General features: G+C 44.5%; 1 protein-coding gene across 1 annotated transcript in view; it reads right to left on the bottom strand.

Annotated features, from left to right (window-relative positions):
• Positions 1-11,083, bottom strand: part of UST (uronyl 2-sulfotransferase) — a 366,657-nt gene extending 355,574 nt beyond the window's left edge. The window contains exon 1 of the mRNA XM_010586963.3: positions 10,714-11,083. Within this exon, the coding sequence (XP_010585265.3) occupies positions 10,714-10,966 (253 nt within the window). The 5' untranslated portion in view covers positions 10,967-11,083. The remainder of the gene's footprint in view (positions 1-10,713) is intronic.
• Positions 11,084-15,236: the final 4,153 nt, after the last annotated feature.

The following is a 15,236-nucleotide window of genomic DNA, read 5'->3' as shown; positions in this document are numbered from 1 at the left end:
GTTGGATCTTTCAGTTTGAAGCTAAGTCATCAGTCAATAAACATGCTCCCAGTAGTATGTGTGTTTGTGTGAGCATGTGTATGCATGTATGTGTGTATGCAAGTACACACGTGCATGTGTACTGCAAGAAGAGGGGGTCCGAGGGAAGCAAGGAGTAAGGTGAGAAAATTGACAACTGTTGAATTCTAAAGCCAGACCTTGGGTTAGACACTAAAAAAAAAACAGCTGTTGTCGAGTCGATGCCAACTCACGGTGCGGTGCATCCATGCGTGTCAGATTAGAACTGTGTTCCACGGAGTTTTCAGTGGCTGAGTTTTGGGGATGTAGATTGTCAGGTCTTTCTTCTGAGGTGATTCTGGGTGGACTTGAGCTTCCAATCTTTCTGTTAGCAGCCAAATACACTAAGCATTTGCACCACCTAGAGACTCCTAGGTTAGATAAACCCAAAAACCAAACCCATTGCTGTCGAGTTGATTCTGACTCATAGTGACCCTACAGGGCACAGGGTTTCCAAGGAGCGGCTGGTGGATTCGAACTGCCGACCTTTTTTGGTTAGCAGCCAAGCTCTTAACCACTACAAGACCAGGGCTCCTTATAAAACAGCAATTGTTAATCCCACTGTATAGGTTGAAACACCTGAGGTTCAGAGAAGTTGGGAAAACTGCTCAAGTCCCCACAGCTAAGAAGCGATAGCACACTGATTCACACCCTGATCTCTCCCCCAAATCCTATATTCTTCCTACTGCCCGGTGCTTCTGACCCATACAAGTCCTTTAGTGAATATTTGCTGAATGCCTGAACAAAGGAATTTCATGTTTCTGAATACCTTCATTTTTCTTTTCATCAAGATCATGAAAGTCATACTCACTGAATTCTAAAACAATCGATGGTGTTTCCAGAAACATAAATGGTTATTTAACTCATCTATCAATGAACAATCTAAGAATTACTTCATCAAAGCCGTAAACTTAAAAGGCTTTTCATTATCTTTCCTCAAACAAGCTTAAGCAGGTTGGAGCATTGAGCTTTAACTGTATGGTCTGTCATTTTTAGATTCTAAGTTAAAATCTGTTCTGTCACTATTTGTTTAAAAAATCACAACATCCCATGGTCTCATCTTCTTAAAGACATGCTTAAAACCTACTGGCTAATTTACACAAATTGCTGCCAAAGGAAGATACTGACCTAGGGAGAGAATAACTGCTCTCCTACAAACTGTGGCTTCGAACTAGTTCTATCGGGTTCGAACCCCTGCTGATAATTTGTATTTCCACCCACAGACACTGAATCTGAATTTACACTGTTATAAGGTCCCTAGGTGATTCTTAATGTATAATAAATTTTGAGAACCGCCGCTCCACTAGTGATTCTCAGAACTGGCCCCTAACCAGCAGCATTAGCATCGCCTGGGAACTTGTCAGAAATGCAAATTTCTAAAGAACAGGTTCGGGTTCAAAGCCCTGCTTTTCAAACCCTCAAAATAACTGGTCCAAGGTCTGGGACAATGGCAGGGAAACAGAGTTTGCATTCTAGTTGTTTGCAGCCTAGTAGCTGGATTGAACTCAGGTTTATTCTGAATTATACAGAGAGTTCTGTAAATGCAATTCTAAATCACCAAAGGTAAGAGATGGACAGTAATCCCTATGCACAGAGTGAAATGTGTCTAAAACTATATAAGCAATTTTAATATACTTGCTTGGAGCATGAGCTTTAGACAGTGGGGAAGAGATGGGCTGTAGACATCAACTAAGCTAGAGTCTTCGCTGGCACCTCTCCCCACGATCTATCTCTACTTAAAACACAGCCCAAATGAAGCAGGTATGGAACCCTAGGGAAGAACACTCTGCTTAGCTAATACATGGAATCAACAGATACTTCCTGAGGGCAGACGCAGAGCACCCCAGGTAGGTGTCAGAGTAGCTAGAATGTACTGAATAATGTCCCTCCCTTCAAGGAGCTCACCCACAAATCATCACAATACAAGGTAGAATGTCCAAAATTCAGAAGAGATCACGAAATAAATATTATAGGCGTTCAGAGATCATAACTGGAGTTTGAGCTTCTGAAACCATCAGCGCAGAAGCAATAGCAGAGGCAAAGGGAGGAAGTGAGACAAGAAAAATGAGCTGGTGGCTATCTTTGGGTAATTATAGACAACTGACATAAAACCTGAGCCAAACCAAAAGTGTACATCACAGCCTCAGCACTTAACAGCCACCTGGCTCCCTGGTACTTTTGAACATGAGAGTGTTACAAATTTTTCAAATTGAGGCTCTTTCAGGTGGCATCTAATAGACTGAACCTATTTTTTAAAGCTTCTTATTTTGATAATACGTATTTTTAAACCTACTAAAATTATCTAACCCTTTTGGAAAAAACAATATTTCTTCCTAAAATCACAGTATTTTACTAAAGTGAAACATTGTTCCTATATATTTGTCCTGTATATTATACCACAACATGAACACAAAATGAATTGCATATGAATTCTTATTTTACAAGAATGCTCAAGACTTCCTCAGTAGTCTCATGGGTACAGTGTATAAGGAACATAATGCACCCAAATGTTTTTCCGTGCTGAGCTCATCAGATCCATCCTTGTGAGCAAATCCAAAGATAAAATACTCATACACCCATTGTACTATCATCTGCTGTTCAAAATTGGCTAGACTCATATTCCACATACAAGTCCCAGCAATCTTTGCGACATCTGTAAAAGAGACATGTGCCAGGTATCCGTGAATTACCATACATTACAGCTAAATGCAGATAACCAAGGCGTTTAACAGTCAAAGTAATCCATAACTGTAAAACAAAATTCTTTTGAAGAGATCACTGGTTTCAGTCAATCATTAAGAATTTATTCAGGGCTTATTAGATACGCAGACATTGTACTTAACATTTTCAAAGGGAGTAAAGTATAAAACTAATTTCTTACCACCATAAAAAGGTAGGCAACTATGATACAGAGAATAATGGGTAACAGTATTCGTTTTAACCCAATATTGTCCTTTCCAAGACTCAATAGCAAGTACTGAAATGTACATCATTTGGAATTTTCTAACCAGAATAGTTGTACATTCTTTTGACTTTTCAAATGAGAATTTTTGGTGAAATGTCAGTGTTCCTGTTCCCATTTCATATATACAAAAGGCTCTGTTTATCACTGTTCATTTAAAATCCAGTTTCTATAATAAAAACACAGGAATATTGTATGACACCACTACTGTAAAAACTCATGAAAAGGTTTACACATAAAAAGAAACAATCCAAGGAGGGGAGGGACGGGGAAGGGAAAACACTTAATAGACAATAAAAACCAAACCAAGTCCAGTGCCATCAAGTCGATTCCGACTCATAGCAACCCTGTAGGACAGAGTAGAACCGCCCCATAGAGTTTCCAAGGAGCACCTGGCAGATTTGAACTGCTGACCTTCTGGTTAGCAGCCGTAGCACTTAACCACTATACCACCAGGGTTTCCTAAAAGACAATAGTTAAGTGGAAACTTTGGTGAAGGGTAAAACAGTACACAATACTGGAGAAGCCAGTACAACCTGTACAAGGTAAGGTCATGGTAGCTCCATAGACACATCCAAACTCCCAGAGGGACCAAATTGCTGGCCTGAGGGCTGTGGTGACCATGATGTTGGGGAACATCTAGCTCAGCTGGCATCCCAAAACCCACTGCCATTGAGTCTTCCGACTCATAGCGACCCTATACAAAAGAGTAGAACTGCCCCATAGAGTTTCCAAGGAGCGGGTTCGAACTGCTGACCTCTTGGTTAGCAGCCGTAGCACTTAACCACTACACCACCAGGGTTTCCTCAACTGGCATAACATAGTTTAAAAAGAATATGTTCTACATTCTACTTTGGTGAGTAGTGTCTGGGGTCTTAAAAGCCTATGAGCGGCCATCTAGGATAATTCACTGGTCTCACCCCTTCGGGAGCAAGGAGGAATAAAGAAAACTAAAGATACAAGGGAAAGATTAGTCCAAAGGACTGATGGGCCACATCTAACGCAGCCTCCATCAGAACGAGTCCAGTAAAACTAGATGGTGACTGGCTACCACCACTGACTGCTCTGAGAGGGATCACAATAGAGGGTCCCAGACAGAGCTGGAGAAAAATGTAGAACAAAATTCTAACTCAAAAAGAAAGACCAGGCTTGTTGGCCTGACAAAAACTGGAGATACCCTGAAAGTATGACCCCTGGACACCCTTTCAGCTCAGTAATGAGGTCACTCCTGAGGTTTACCCTTTAGCCAAAGATTGAAAAGGCCCACGGAACAAAACAAGACTAAACGGGTGCACCAGCCCTGGGGCAGGGACTGAAAGGCAGGAGAACAGGAAAGCTGGTTAATAGGGAACCCCAGGTTGAGAAAAGAGAGTGTTGACTTATCATGAGGTTTTAACCCATGTCAGAGAACAATGTGTGCGTTAACTGTTTGATGAGAAACTAGTTTGTTCTGTAAACCTTCATCTAAAGTATAATAAAAAAAATGAAATAAAAAAATAATAAAATAAATACTGGTAAGATAAAGTTTACTTGTGGTTAAGTCTTACTTCTTATCAAAAAAAAAAAAGGCAAGTAATAACTCCTAATTATTCTAGCGGCTGTAATCTGGCATATAACATGCCTTTTCATTTCCATCATTGATATCCATCAGCACAGCGGCTGGGCAGGCTACTATTTCTGCGCCTACAGCTTCCCTTCTGGGGAATCAAGAGACACTGTTTCTTTTGGGACTCAAAAACCTTGACCACTTTCATTCTAGCTTCTCAAAAACAAAACCAGCTAGTGTTTTAAAGCTAGACTGGTGACTGGGAATTTGAGGACAGTGTCCAGATAATACATATTTATGTGTATATTTAAACAATTCATACTGAGACTCGTCTACGTTAAAAATAGTTTATGAGGCAGGGAACTTTTCACCGTTCATGCTAAGCGTTTATCGAACAGACTGCCGTCATTGTATTCCATTTTCTGTCCTTCCCAAAGACAGTGCTGCTGTGTCCCCAACCAACCCTGCGAGATAAATTTGCAGCTACGAACAAGAAGGTTATGTTCTTTTTATGTCAACAATTCCTACTGCACTCATTTCCTAGATTACCATTTGGGGCCTGGAGTACTAGATTTAAACCACACATGACGTGCAGAGAAAAATGACATTTTTCTTTTGAGGTTTAGAGACACTATTCCGTACAGATCTCGGCCTCCATGTTCACATATTCCTTTAAATTCATGTAAACTTAGAGAATTTTCAAATTCAACAAGATTATATTTTTTTGTCTTTCATTTTCCAACTCAAAATTGTCATGTTCATATAGAATATGTAAAAAGACTGGCGATTCTGAAAACTAAAGTGCTCTACCCCCATTTAAAGTTGAATAAATTAAAAACAGAAAGGAGAGCATGTCATTTTGCAGCACAAAAAGTCAACATCAACAAATTTCATTTTACGTAAAGGCTGAATCCCATACCCGAGGCTTGGTAATAACTCAGGAGAGCTTGCCAATCATATAAGATCAGTAGTGAGCCATCTGGCTTATTAAGTTTATATCAATGTAAAGAGTCTTATTCCAAGTATTTGATATTTTCACAGCTCATAAGTAATGACGCTACTGGCAGGGACGACATCATAAACTAATTTCTGGGGAAGCTTTTACTTGACAGTTGTTTGTTTTCCATGGCAAGCCAAAGTTCGAATGCTGCTTCAAAAAAAAACAAAAAAAGTTTAACATGGAATTGAAGATTCTGCTACAAAGGGCTCAAATATACCAACAATTGTGAAGATGACACAAGCCTAGGTACCATTTCTTTCTGTTGTACCTAAGGTCGTCGTGAGTCAGAGCCGACTTGACAACAACTTAACAACAACATGGTCTCCAGGTTTAAGCAGAGCAATTTACTGTATTTACCTGTTTAGCCCATTATAAGAAGTCTTGGTGGCGAAACAGTTAAGCACTTGCAGCTAACCGAAAGGCTGGCAGTTTGAACCCACCCAGCAGCTCCGCAGAAGAAAAACCTGGCCATCTGCTCCCATAAAGATTACAGCGCAGAAAACTCTATGGGGAAATTCTACTTTACCACATGGGGTCACTAGGAGTCAAACTTGACTCAAAGGCACCTAACAACAACATCTCCATTATATGTTTCAAGGGGGGTAAAAATCAAGACAGTTATTCCTGTATGATCTCCCTCCCCGCAAACTTTTCTCTTTTCAAACTTGCTACTGCAGAAGGTTCTTTAAGGAGAACACAGTTTGCCTTTGCCCTTTCCCAAAGTGACTAGAAAGAAGGAACTGTTTGACACTAGCTGTGATGGGGAAGGAAGGCATCCTTACTGACCCCTTTCCCTTCCCCATAACACAATGTTCTGGTTTCCCCACTTTACCCCCTTCCAGGCATCTCCTAACCTCACAAAGACTAAAGCCAGCTGGGGCTGCAGCTGCTAGCTGATCCTTCTCTTGAAACAAAAGGCCTTAAGCAGCAAATCGGACGCAGTTCTTAAAATTGAAATTAAAAAACAAAACCTTGGTGGACTCGAAGTGCCGATCTTTCAGTTAACGGGAGAGCTCTTAACCACTATGCCACCAAGGCTGATAAAGCTAGCCTTTACTTTAAATCAATGGTTCTCTAATTTTTAGCCCACATAAGACTCATCTGCCGGAGGATTTGTTAAAACACAGGTTGTTGGGCCCCAGGCCCAGATGTTATCATTCAGTAGGTCTGGAATGAGACCCGAGAATTTGCATGTGTAACAAGTTCCCAAGGTCCCTAGATGGTGCAGAAGAAAAGGCCTGGCAATCTGCTTCTGTAAGGATTACAGCCAAGAAACTTACAGAGCAGTTCTACTCTGTGACACACAGGGTTGCCACTAGTCGGAAATGAATCAGCTGCAACTAACAAGTTCCCAGGTGATGCTGATACTGCAGGTCCAGGAACTCATATTGAGAATTACTTGCCTTGCCATAGAACAACTGCTACAGAAAGAGAAAAGTCAAGAAGTTGAGATTCCAATTAACATCACCTCCAGTTCTTGTGTGGCTCTGGATGAGTCTAGTTCCCTAGTAAATGGAGCCAGCGTTATGGGGATTAATACAGGAAGGAAAGTTTGAGCAGACTAGGGCCTTAAATTATTTCCTTTCTCTGCTGGCCCCTCAAGATACTAAGTCTTAAGAAATGGAAACCAAAATTATGGAAGTAAATATGACTATTTTTAGCCAGTCGGCTCTTTAAATTCCCACTTGCATCTTGGCTGCAGTTCCATTCTATCTCTTAATCTGCCCTTAGTTTTACACAATAGGTACTGGAATAGGCCAACTGGGGTTCACATCCTGCCTTATTTGTGTGTCCTTCTGCAAATCACTTAACATTTTTGCCTTCTCTAAAATAGGAATAACAACACAGTATTTTTTTTATACCAGTGGTCACCTCATGGCTGTGCTCTTTCAGAAGCAGATCGCCAGGCCTTTCTTCCCAGGCATTTCTGGATAACTGGAACTTTCAAACTTTTGGTCAGGAGCCCAGCACTTAACCATTTGTGCAAACCAGAGAACCTGTTTATAGTAGTGTTGTATGAATTAAATTTCATTCTGCACATGCTAAAAAATGTCAGCTTTTATCATAAATTCCCATGTCTCTTGGTTCTCTTGTAAGAAATACTCAATATGTTAAATATCATTGTATCTATCCGATACGATAGGATTTTTCAGTCATAACTTCAATAAATATTTATTGAGTACCTATGTGCCAGACATATAATATCACACAAATATATTTAAAATAATACCCTGTAAGGTAAAACGAATGACTTTTATTTTGAATTTGAAAATTTTGACTTTACATGAACTTATATTTAAGAAAAATATTTGCTCCAAAACTGGCTAACTAGGGAAATTGAGAGGATGTGTTTACGAACCACAAATTTTGTTTTTGTACAAAAAAAAAAAAAAAGACACTGAAATAATAGAATGGAGGAAATAAGAAGAAAATAATTCTGCAGATACCTTGGCTTTATATTATTAAGGGAATATTTTAGACCATCCTAAGACCATGAGCTCATTTTTCCCAAAAATCATTATATTTTTGTGACAAAACAGCAGTGAACAAATTTGGCCAGCGTTGTCCTATTTACAGGTCACAATGATGTCATTTTAACCCACCTTGTCGGTCAAAGGAAACCCTGGTAGCATAGTGGTTAAGTGCTATGGCTGCTAACCAAAGGGCTGGCAGTTCAAATCCGCCAGGCGCTCCTTGGAAACTCTATGGGGCAGTTCTACTCTGTCCTATAGGGTTGCTACGAGTCAGAATCGACTCGACGGCACTGGGTTTGTTTTGGTTTTTGGTTTGTCAGTCAAAAATTGAATGAGCAGTTAGTAATAGGAGCAGCTCTGTCTTACAATTCTCCCTAGTTCCCTGAGTAATCACTGTGAATTCACCCCTTTACCAAGTGGCCAAGTGGCCAAGGAGCCCTGGTGGTGCAGTGGTTAAAGTGCTCGTATGCGAACCAAAAGATTGGCATTTCAAACCCACCAGCCGCTCTTTGGCAGAAGGACGTGGCAGTGTGCTTCTGTAAAGATTACGGCCTTGGAAACCCTAGGGTCACTATGATTTGGAATTAACCCCACAGCAATGGTTACAGGTACCAAGTGACCACCCAAATTTCTCAGGCCTCATTTTTCTTTTAAGTATGTAGTGAAAGCACTAAATTCTGGATATATATCTGACAGAATTTTCAGAAGGCTAATGTGATATATATACTGATGTTAGTTTTCATAAGGAGCTCTGGTGGCGCAGTAGTAAACAGTAGCCTGCTAACCAAAAGGTCAGTGTTTCAAAGCCACCAGCCACTCCGAAGGAGAAAGACGTGGCAGTCTGCTTCCATAAAGATTACAGCCTTGGAAACCCTATGGGGCAGTTCTACCCGGTCCTGTATGGCTGCGATTCCATACCAGTGGGCTTTGTTTGTTTGTTTGTTCTGGCTTTTATCCTCCTCAGTAGTGCCCCTGCCCTATCCGCAAACTTCCCCTGCTTCCAAGAAGGGAATCAGAACCACACAATTTGAGGTGCAGCCCCTAATTTTACCCATGAAGAAACTGAGGCCCATAATGTTTTCATACCTTGCCCAAAGCCACGTGCTCTTAAGGACACTGAACATACATAGATGTCTCTGTCCCAGTCAGCTGCGCTGCCCCCTACACCACATATTTCGCTTACAAGGGTCTTCTGCAAAGTATGCATTATCGCATCTTATGTGGAAAGACCCTTGAGCTTCAAAAACACCTCACAATGCCAAGTTGACCTTGAAAGTGACCGATGCTGAAAATAAATTTACCCTTGAGACGATAGTAGATTCGACTCCCAATAAACGGGCATGTTACCCCGAACTCACCATGCAACTAGACACCAGGGACGTTGGAAATCTATTGGGCAATATTTTCGTTTAATTTTTTCAAAAGCATCCTGCAAACCACGGGTCTCCAAAGTTTTTACTGAAAGTATAACTTTAAAAAGCTGGGCTTCTCTACATGGAAAAAAGCATTCTGTGATCAGCATTTACATTTCAAAATGCTATACATTTGTCACTTTACTGACTTGACTTTTTTTTTTTTTTCCTTCCAAACAGCCTACTATCTGGACCTGTAGCTTCTGAGAGTAAGGGACATTTGGGCTAAGTCTGGCAGCCTGCAGCCGGTCGGGGTCACTCGGCCCATTTTGTTTCCAGCGCCGCAGTGGCTTCCCTCCCTGGCACCCGCTCTGGTCGTTCAGATACGGATGTACCCCGGTTCTGTGAGATTTATCACCTCAGACGTTTGCCTGACGCTGGCGCTCTCTCAGTCTCTTCTCCCACCCCCGCACGACCTCCTCTGGCCACAGGCTGGCTAAGGGTTTGCATCTCCCTGGATTCCGGCGCTCAAGGCCAGCACTGTGCCGGGGACCGGGACGTGCGCTCGCCAGGCCCTGGCACCCCTCGCTCGCGGTGCTACCGGAGCTGCGGAGTCACACCCGCTCACCGGCGCGACTCTTTTCTCTGTCATCACAGCCCCTTCCTTGCCTCTGCGCAGGATAGGCAGCCTCGCGCCTAACAAACCGAAAAAAAAGTTTTGACTTGAGAAACGCACAGCGCAGAGGATGACTGGGCCAAAGGAGGCGACACTGCTGGCCAGGCTGACCCACGCCCTGGGACAGCCCCAGACCCCCGGGCGCCACCCGGGTCCAGCGTCCCGCTCGCTGAGGGTCAGGCAGGGGCGGCCCAGGGAGCGCGCGGAGCATGAGCACGGCCGGCTGCAGCCAAGCCTCCGGGCAGAATTCACAGAACCGACGGTAGAGAGGGATTAAAGCCAAACGCACGCATCGAGCACAGGACGGGACAGGGCTGTGGTCACCGAGGGTGCTGAGGAGGGCACCGCCAAGCCTGATTATACACACGCGCGCTTGCATTCACTGCGCCCCTGTGGGGGCTCGGGGTGGGGATGCGGTGCCCACCCCCAGGTACCTGCGGGCACTGGCACCCAGCGGCGCCCTCGCCTCAGTGCCGACAGACTGGCGCGCAGGAGGAGCAGGCGCTGTGGAACGCTGCACGGACGCTCGCAGGGGTCGCACCTGGGAGCCCCGGGTCGGTGGGGATGAGGACACAGAAGTCCCGGCACGCCCCTCTCCCCGGCACAACTTTCCCAGCCGGCGCCCCCTCACGCCGCTCTTCCTTACCCAAATACTGCTGCAGATCCAGCAGGAAGCGCGGGGGACCCCCGCTCAGCTGATAGAAGAGGGAGCCCAGGCAGAAGAGCAGCAGGGTGGCCATGCAGAAACCGTAGTCCCGGAGGGAGAAGCGCAGGAAAGGCAGCAGGGGGAGCCGGCGCTTCCAGCTGCCCGGGCCCAGAGGGGCGCCCCCCAGAGGGGCCCCATGGGGCCAGGCATCCGCGCCGCCGCCGCCGCCGGGATGCTGCTGCTTCTTCTTCATCGCCCGCTCGGCCGCCTCGCACAGCCTGCCCGCGCCGGGAAGAGGTCACCCATCCGCCTGCGGGAGGAGAGCCCGGCCGGCCGGCCGCACATGGAGGGCCGCGCCGGGCAGCCGGTGGGGGCGGGGCGGGCCGAACTCGCCGGGCTCAGGAGACTTTCCTCGGCATGGTCCCCGCCGCCGCGGGCGCTCGGGCCGCCGTGCCCAGCCCCGCCTGGGCGCGCCGCTCCGCCGCCGCCTCCCCCCCGCTCCCCGCCGCGCCCCGCCGCGACGCGCGCTCGCTCCTGGCCGCCGGGGCTCGCTCCAGCGCCAGCGGGGACCCCCGGCTTTGTGTCTGTCGCTCTCGGCGTGTTTTGTCCCGGTTCAGGCTCCTCTACCAAACGGCAGGGAGGAACGGGAGGCGGACACCGTCCCGCTCGCTCCACCTCCCTGACAGGGGTTTTCCTCCTTCTCCTCCCCTTTCTCCTCTCCCCTCCCTCTCTCTGCTCGGGTCTCCGCGTTGCGCTAGGGTGTCATGTTACTGCCTCTGCTGGGGAGGGGCGGCCGGCGATTATTCGCAACGAGGAAGAAAGTTTCTGGGTTGTTTTCTCTCTCTCTTTCTCTCTATCGCCTTTCTCTACACTCTGGCCTCGGTTCCTGCGCCACCAGCGACCTCTTGGGGGCCCCGCTGACTTCCCTCTCGTAAACAGTCACCGGGAGAAAGCATCTCCACTTATTTTACTACGTATATTTTTTCACTTTTCAGAAATTTGATTCTCCTTTCTTATCCCAAGCGAGCTGCTTACGAAAAGCCAATAAAAAAGTATTTGAATAGAGGTCCGGGACTTTCCTGCGATGGTCAAAGAGCAAGTGGTGTGAGTTATAATTGAAGACACCCCATAACGCCAGGCTCATCGCTGCCACTCCCTGGAAGAGAAATAGAGGAGTATGCTTTCTTCTCCCTTTCCCTGGTCCTGCAGCTACTCAGGAGTCACCGGTGAAGACGGTTAACTCGCCTAAACAGAAGGTTGAAGGTTTAAGTCCACCCAGAGCCACCTCCAGTGAAAGGCCTGGAGACCTAAGAAAAAAAATGAAAAATCAGCCATTAAAAACCCTGTGGAGCACAGTTCTTCTCTGACACACATGGGGTCGCCGTGAGTTGGAACTGACTAGACAGAAACTCGTTTGGTTTGGGTTTTTTACTCAACTGCTTAGGGACAGAGAGGCAAGTGGAGGAGGGGAGCTAAATAATGAACTAAATGAGGTCATCCCCATATTTGAAGGGAAAGCCTCCATCCATACATATCTTCTTTATCGCTGTCTCCCCTCCCTCCACTGGGGAAGGGCAGGGGGTGTTCCAAAGAATAGCAGGAGCTTCTGGACCTGAAATAGAACTTCCGGGACAGAAAGGCTGCATCCACCCTGCAGGCACATCCATTGAAGGGGTGGGTGATTCAGGAAAGGGCTGCTCTCATCAGCCTCACTTAAATAAATACCTGAGATTTACGTGACTTGCCCAAAGTCATAGAGCTAGTAGATTTGGCTTGGGAGCTGAACTCAAATCTGTCTGCTTCTCAAGTCCACCATACTAATCACTTCACTGGACTATCTCTATGAGGGACCTTTTGCTCGTAATTTGCATGATGATTGGAAGATGAGATACAGCTGGTTTAGCCCTGGCCACCTTGGGAAACTGAAACTTCAATTTCTGGAGCCACCTGTCTCTGACTCCCTGCTCCCTGCTCACTGTGTGCACTCCATAGCTGATGCTTGATTAGAAAAAGACCAAGAACCACAACCCTCTGCAGTTGTAAAACTATGTGCCTGAAAACCTCTATACAGTTGGGTGTCTGAAGAATGTTCCATAGGAAATTTGTCTTGAGATCAAGAGTTGATCCTTTTAGGATTTAAGACTAATGTGGCTTATTCATATACTAATATCTCTGATCTGAAACATGAGTGAAGAGGGAGACACGTAGATCATGAGCGAGTCATAGCAGGTGAAGTGGGCGATCATCTCACACACACACGTGCATACTCACAAATTCTACTTCTCAATTCTACATGGTGCTAGCAGAACTTTCTAAGGGATAGAAAGGGTGCTTAGGGGCCCCAACAGAAGGCAAACCCCTTTGTTCTATCCCAGAAAATCCAGAATCAGGTGCTAATGGTTTGTTTCACCTTTATTCCATGAATTAAAGATTGATTTGGATTAATGCACACATTCTAGAATGTGACTGCCCCTGAGAGAATGAAGCCCAGCAGCCATCACCCATTAATGTGAATTACTTTCATCAGCACACTGAGTAGGCCAGGATGGGCTCGCAGTTAATAATTTCTGAGTTAACGAAGAGGGACCAGCAGACGGGAGGAGCAGAGCCATTTTCCTGATGTTCACTTGATCCTAGGGGTCTGCAAACAAACCTTCAGCGGCCGCCTCTGACACACTGGCCATGTGCCTGAGGCCTGGCCCTGTAATCTGAGTGCCAATTAGATGTAAAATAATGTGCAAAAATCCTCTCTGTGTTCCTAGGGACTGGGGTCTAGAAACCCCACCCACAGAATGCTTTGGAAAATCTCTCAATTTTTTCCCCTAATGAAAGGACTCTGAGGAACAGTGAGGTTATAACAAGGAGATGGAACAGGAAGAAAGGAAACAAACATCTGAGGAAATAAGTAAATATGGGAATAAGTTTTTTTGTTTCAAAAACACTGAAAAATTTAGAAGGCAAGTACAAGGGGGCAGAGTCTAGCTTAGAAGAAACAAGCTCTGACATGAAGAATTGTAGAGGGAAAAATAAAAGTCAATTTTTAAAAGGTTGCATTGATGAACTACCAAAAAACAAAACAAAACCTGTTGCCGTTGAGTCATCTCCAACTCATTTAAAAAACTCAACAGGAGGAAAACAAAAGATATAAGATACAAAGAAGTTTGACAGGGAAAAAAAAATCCTTTGTATTTTCACCCAAAAAAAAACAGTTATTTGGATAAAATTTTGTTCTTTGAAGTCCCATACATGTTCCTTCAATTTTTTTTTTAAGTTTAAAGTACTTGTATCTTTAGTCGAGCCAGCTAATAAATCTACTAACTATAGGAATTTATGAACAACTTCTATTATTAGTCTTATGACTGACTATGCTTTGTTCAACACCTTGACCTCCATCCAATATCTTGAGCTTCTCAATTCTTTCTCTCTCCAGTGGCTTTTCATCTCTTTCATCTGAGCCACTCACTTTTGTCCTCAGTGACTCATTTGGCCTTGTCATCACTGATAGCTGCATCTCCTCCCAAATCTCACTTTCGATCATCCCGCCCTTGAACATCACCTTCTGTCCTCTGCTTAGCCTCTCTGGTGCCTACAATCTAGCAATATAATCTTGGAAATGGTGGTGGCGTAGTGGTTAAGAGTTTGGCTGCTAACCAAATGGTTGGCAGTTCAAATCCACCAGACACTCCTTGGAAACCCTATGGGGTAGCTCTACTCTCTCCTATAGGGTCCCTATGAGTCGGAATAGACTCAATGGCAACAGGTTTGGTTTGGTTTCTGGTGTTCCTCAAGTCCTTGCTTCCCTCTTTATTCAGTTTTGATTCCATGATCCATCACTCTAATTCACTGCAAAACACTTCTACACTGTAGTATTTGCCAAGCAAAACTCAGACTCTAAGTTAAACCCAACACTGCAACTGGACTGGATTGCAGAAAAAAACACAACATTGCTAATTGGCCACACTTTAGAGAGCGCAAATTTCAAATGGGCACTCACTCATTCCTGCCCAGCAATCCCACTCTCTGAAATGTTTGGGTTTTTATGTTTGTTTCCTTTGCTTTTTTCCTGCCTGAAAAGTTCTTTTCCCAGTTCTTCACACAGCTTGTCTTTGATTTCCTTCCAGTCTTTGCTCAGAGTTACCGAAAGAGTCTTGTCTGGCTTTTGTACGTATAATGCACACACTTGCCCACATTCCCTATTCCCCTGACCCTCCTTAATTTTCTCCACAGGACATACCATAATTTAAAATGTTAATTTCTTTTGACTTATTTGTTGTGTATCTCTCCCCACTAGAAAATAATGATCACGTATACCGTGACTTTGTCTCTTTTGTTCACTGCTCTATCCCCAGTACCTAGAATGGTGCTGACATGTAGTAGTCACTTAGTATTTGTTGAATGAAATGATGAGATTTTTTAAAATTTTTATTGTGGTAAAATATATATAATAAAAAAACAATCATTTTATGCATTTTTAAGTGTGCAATTCAATGACATTAATAACACTTGCCATGTTGTGCAATGGT

The sequence above is a fragment of the Loxodonta africana genome, chromosome 1, assembly GCF_030014295.1.
Source record: "Loxodonta africana isolate mLoxAfr1 chromosome 1, mLoxAfr1.hap2, whole genome shotgun sequence".
Classification (NCBI taxonomy): domain Eukaryota; kingdom Metazoa; phylum Chordata; class Mammalia; order Proboscidea; family Elephantidae; genus Loxodonta; species Loxodonta africana.
This window is presented reverse-complemented; position numbering and strand designations above follow the sequence as displayed.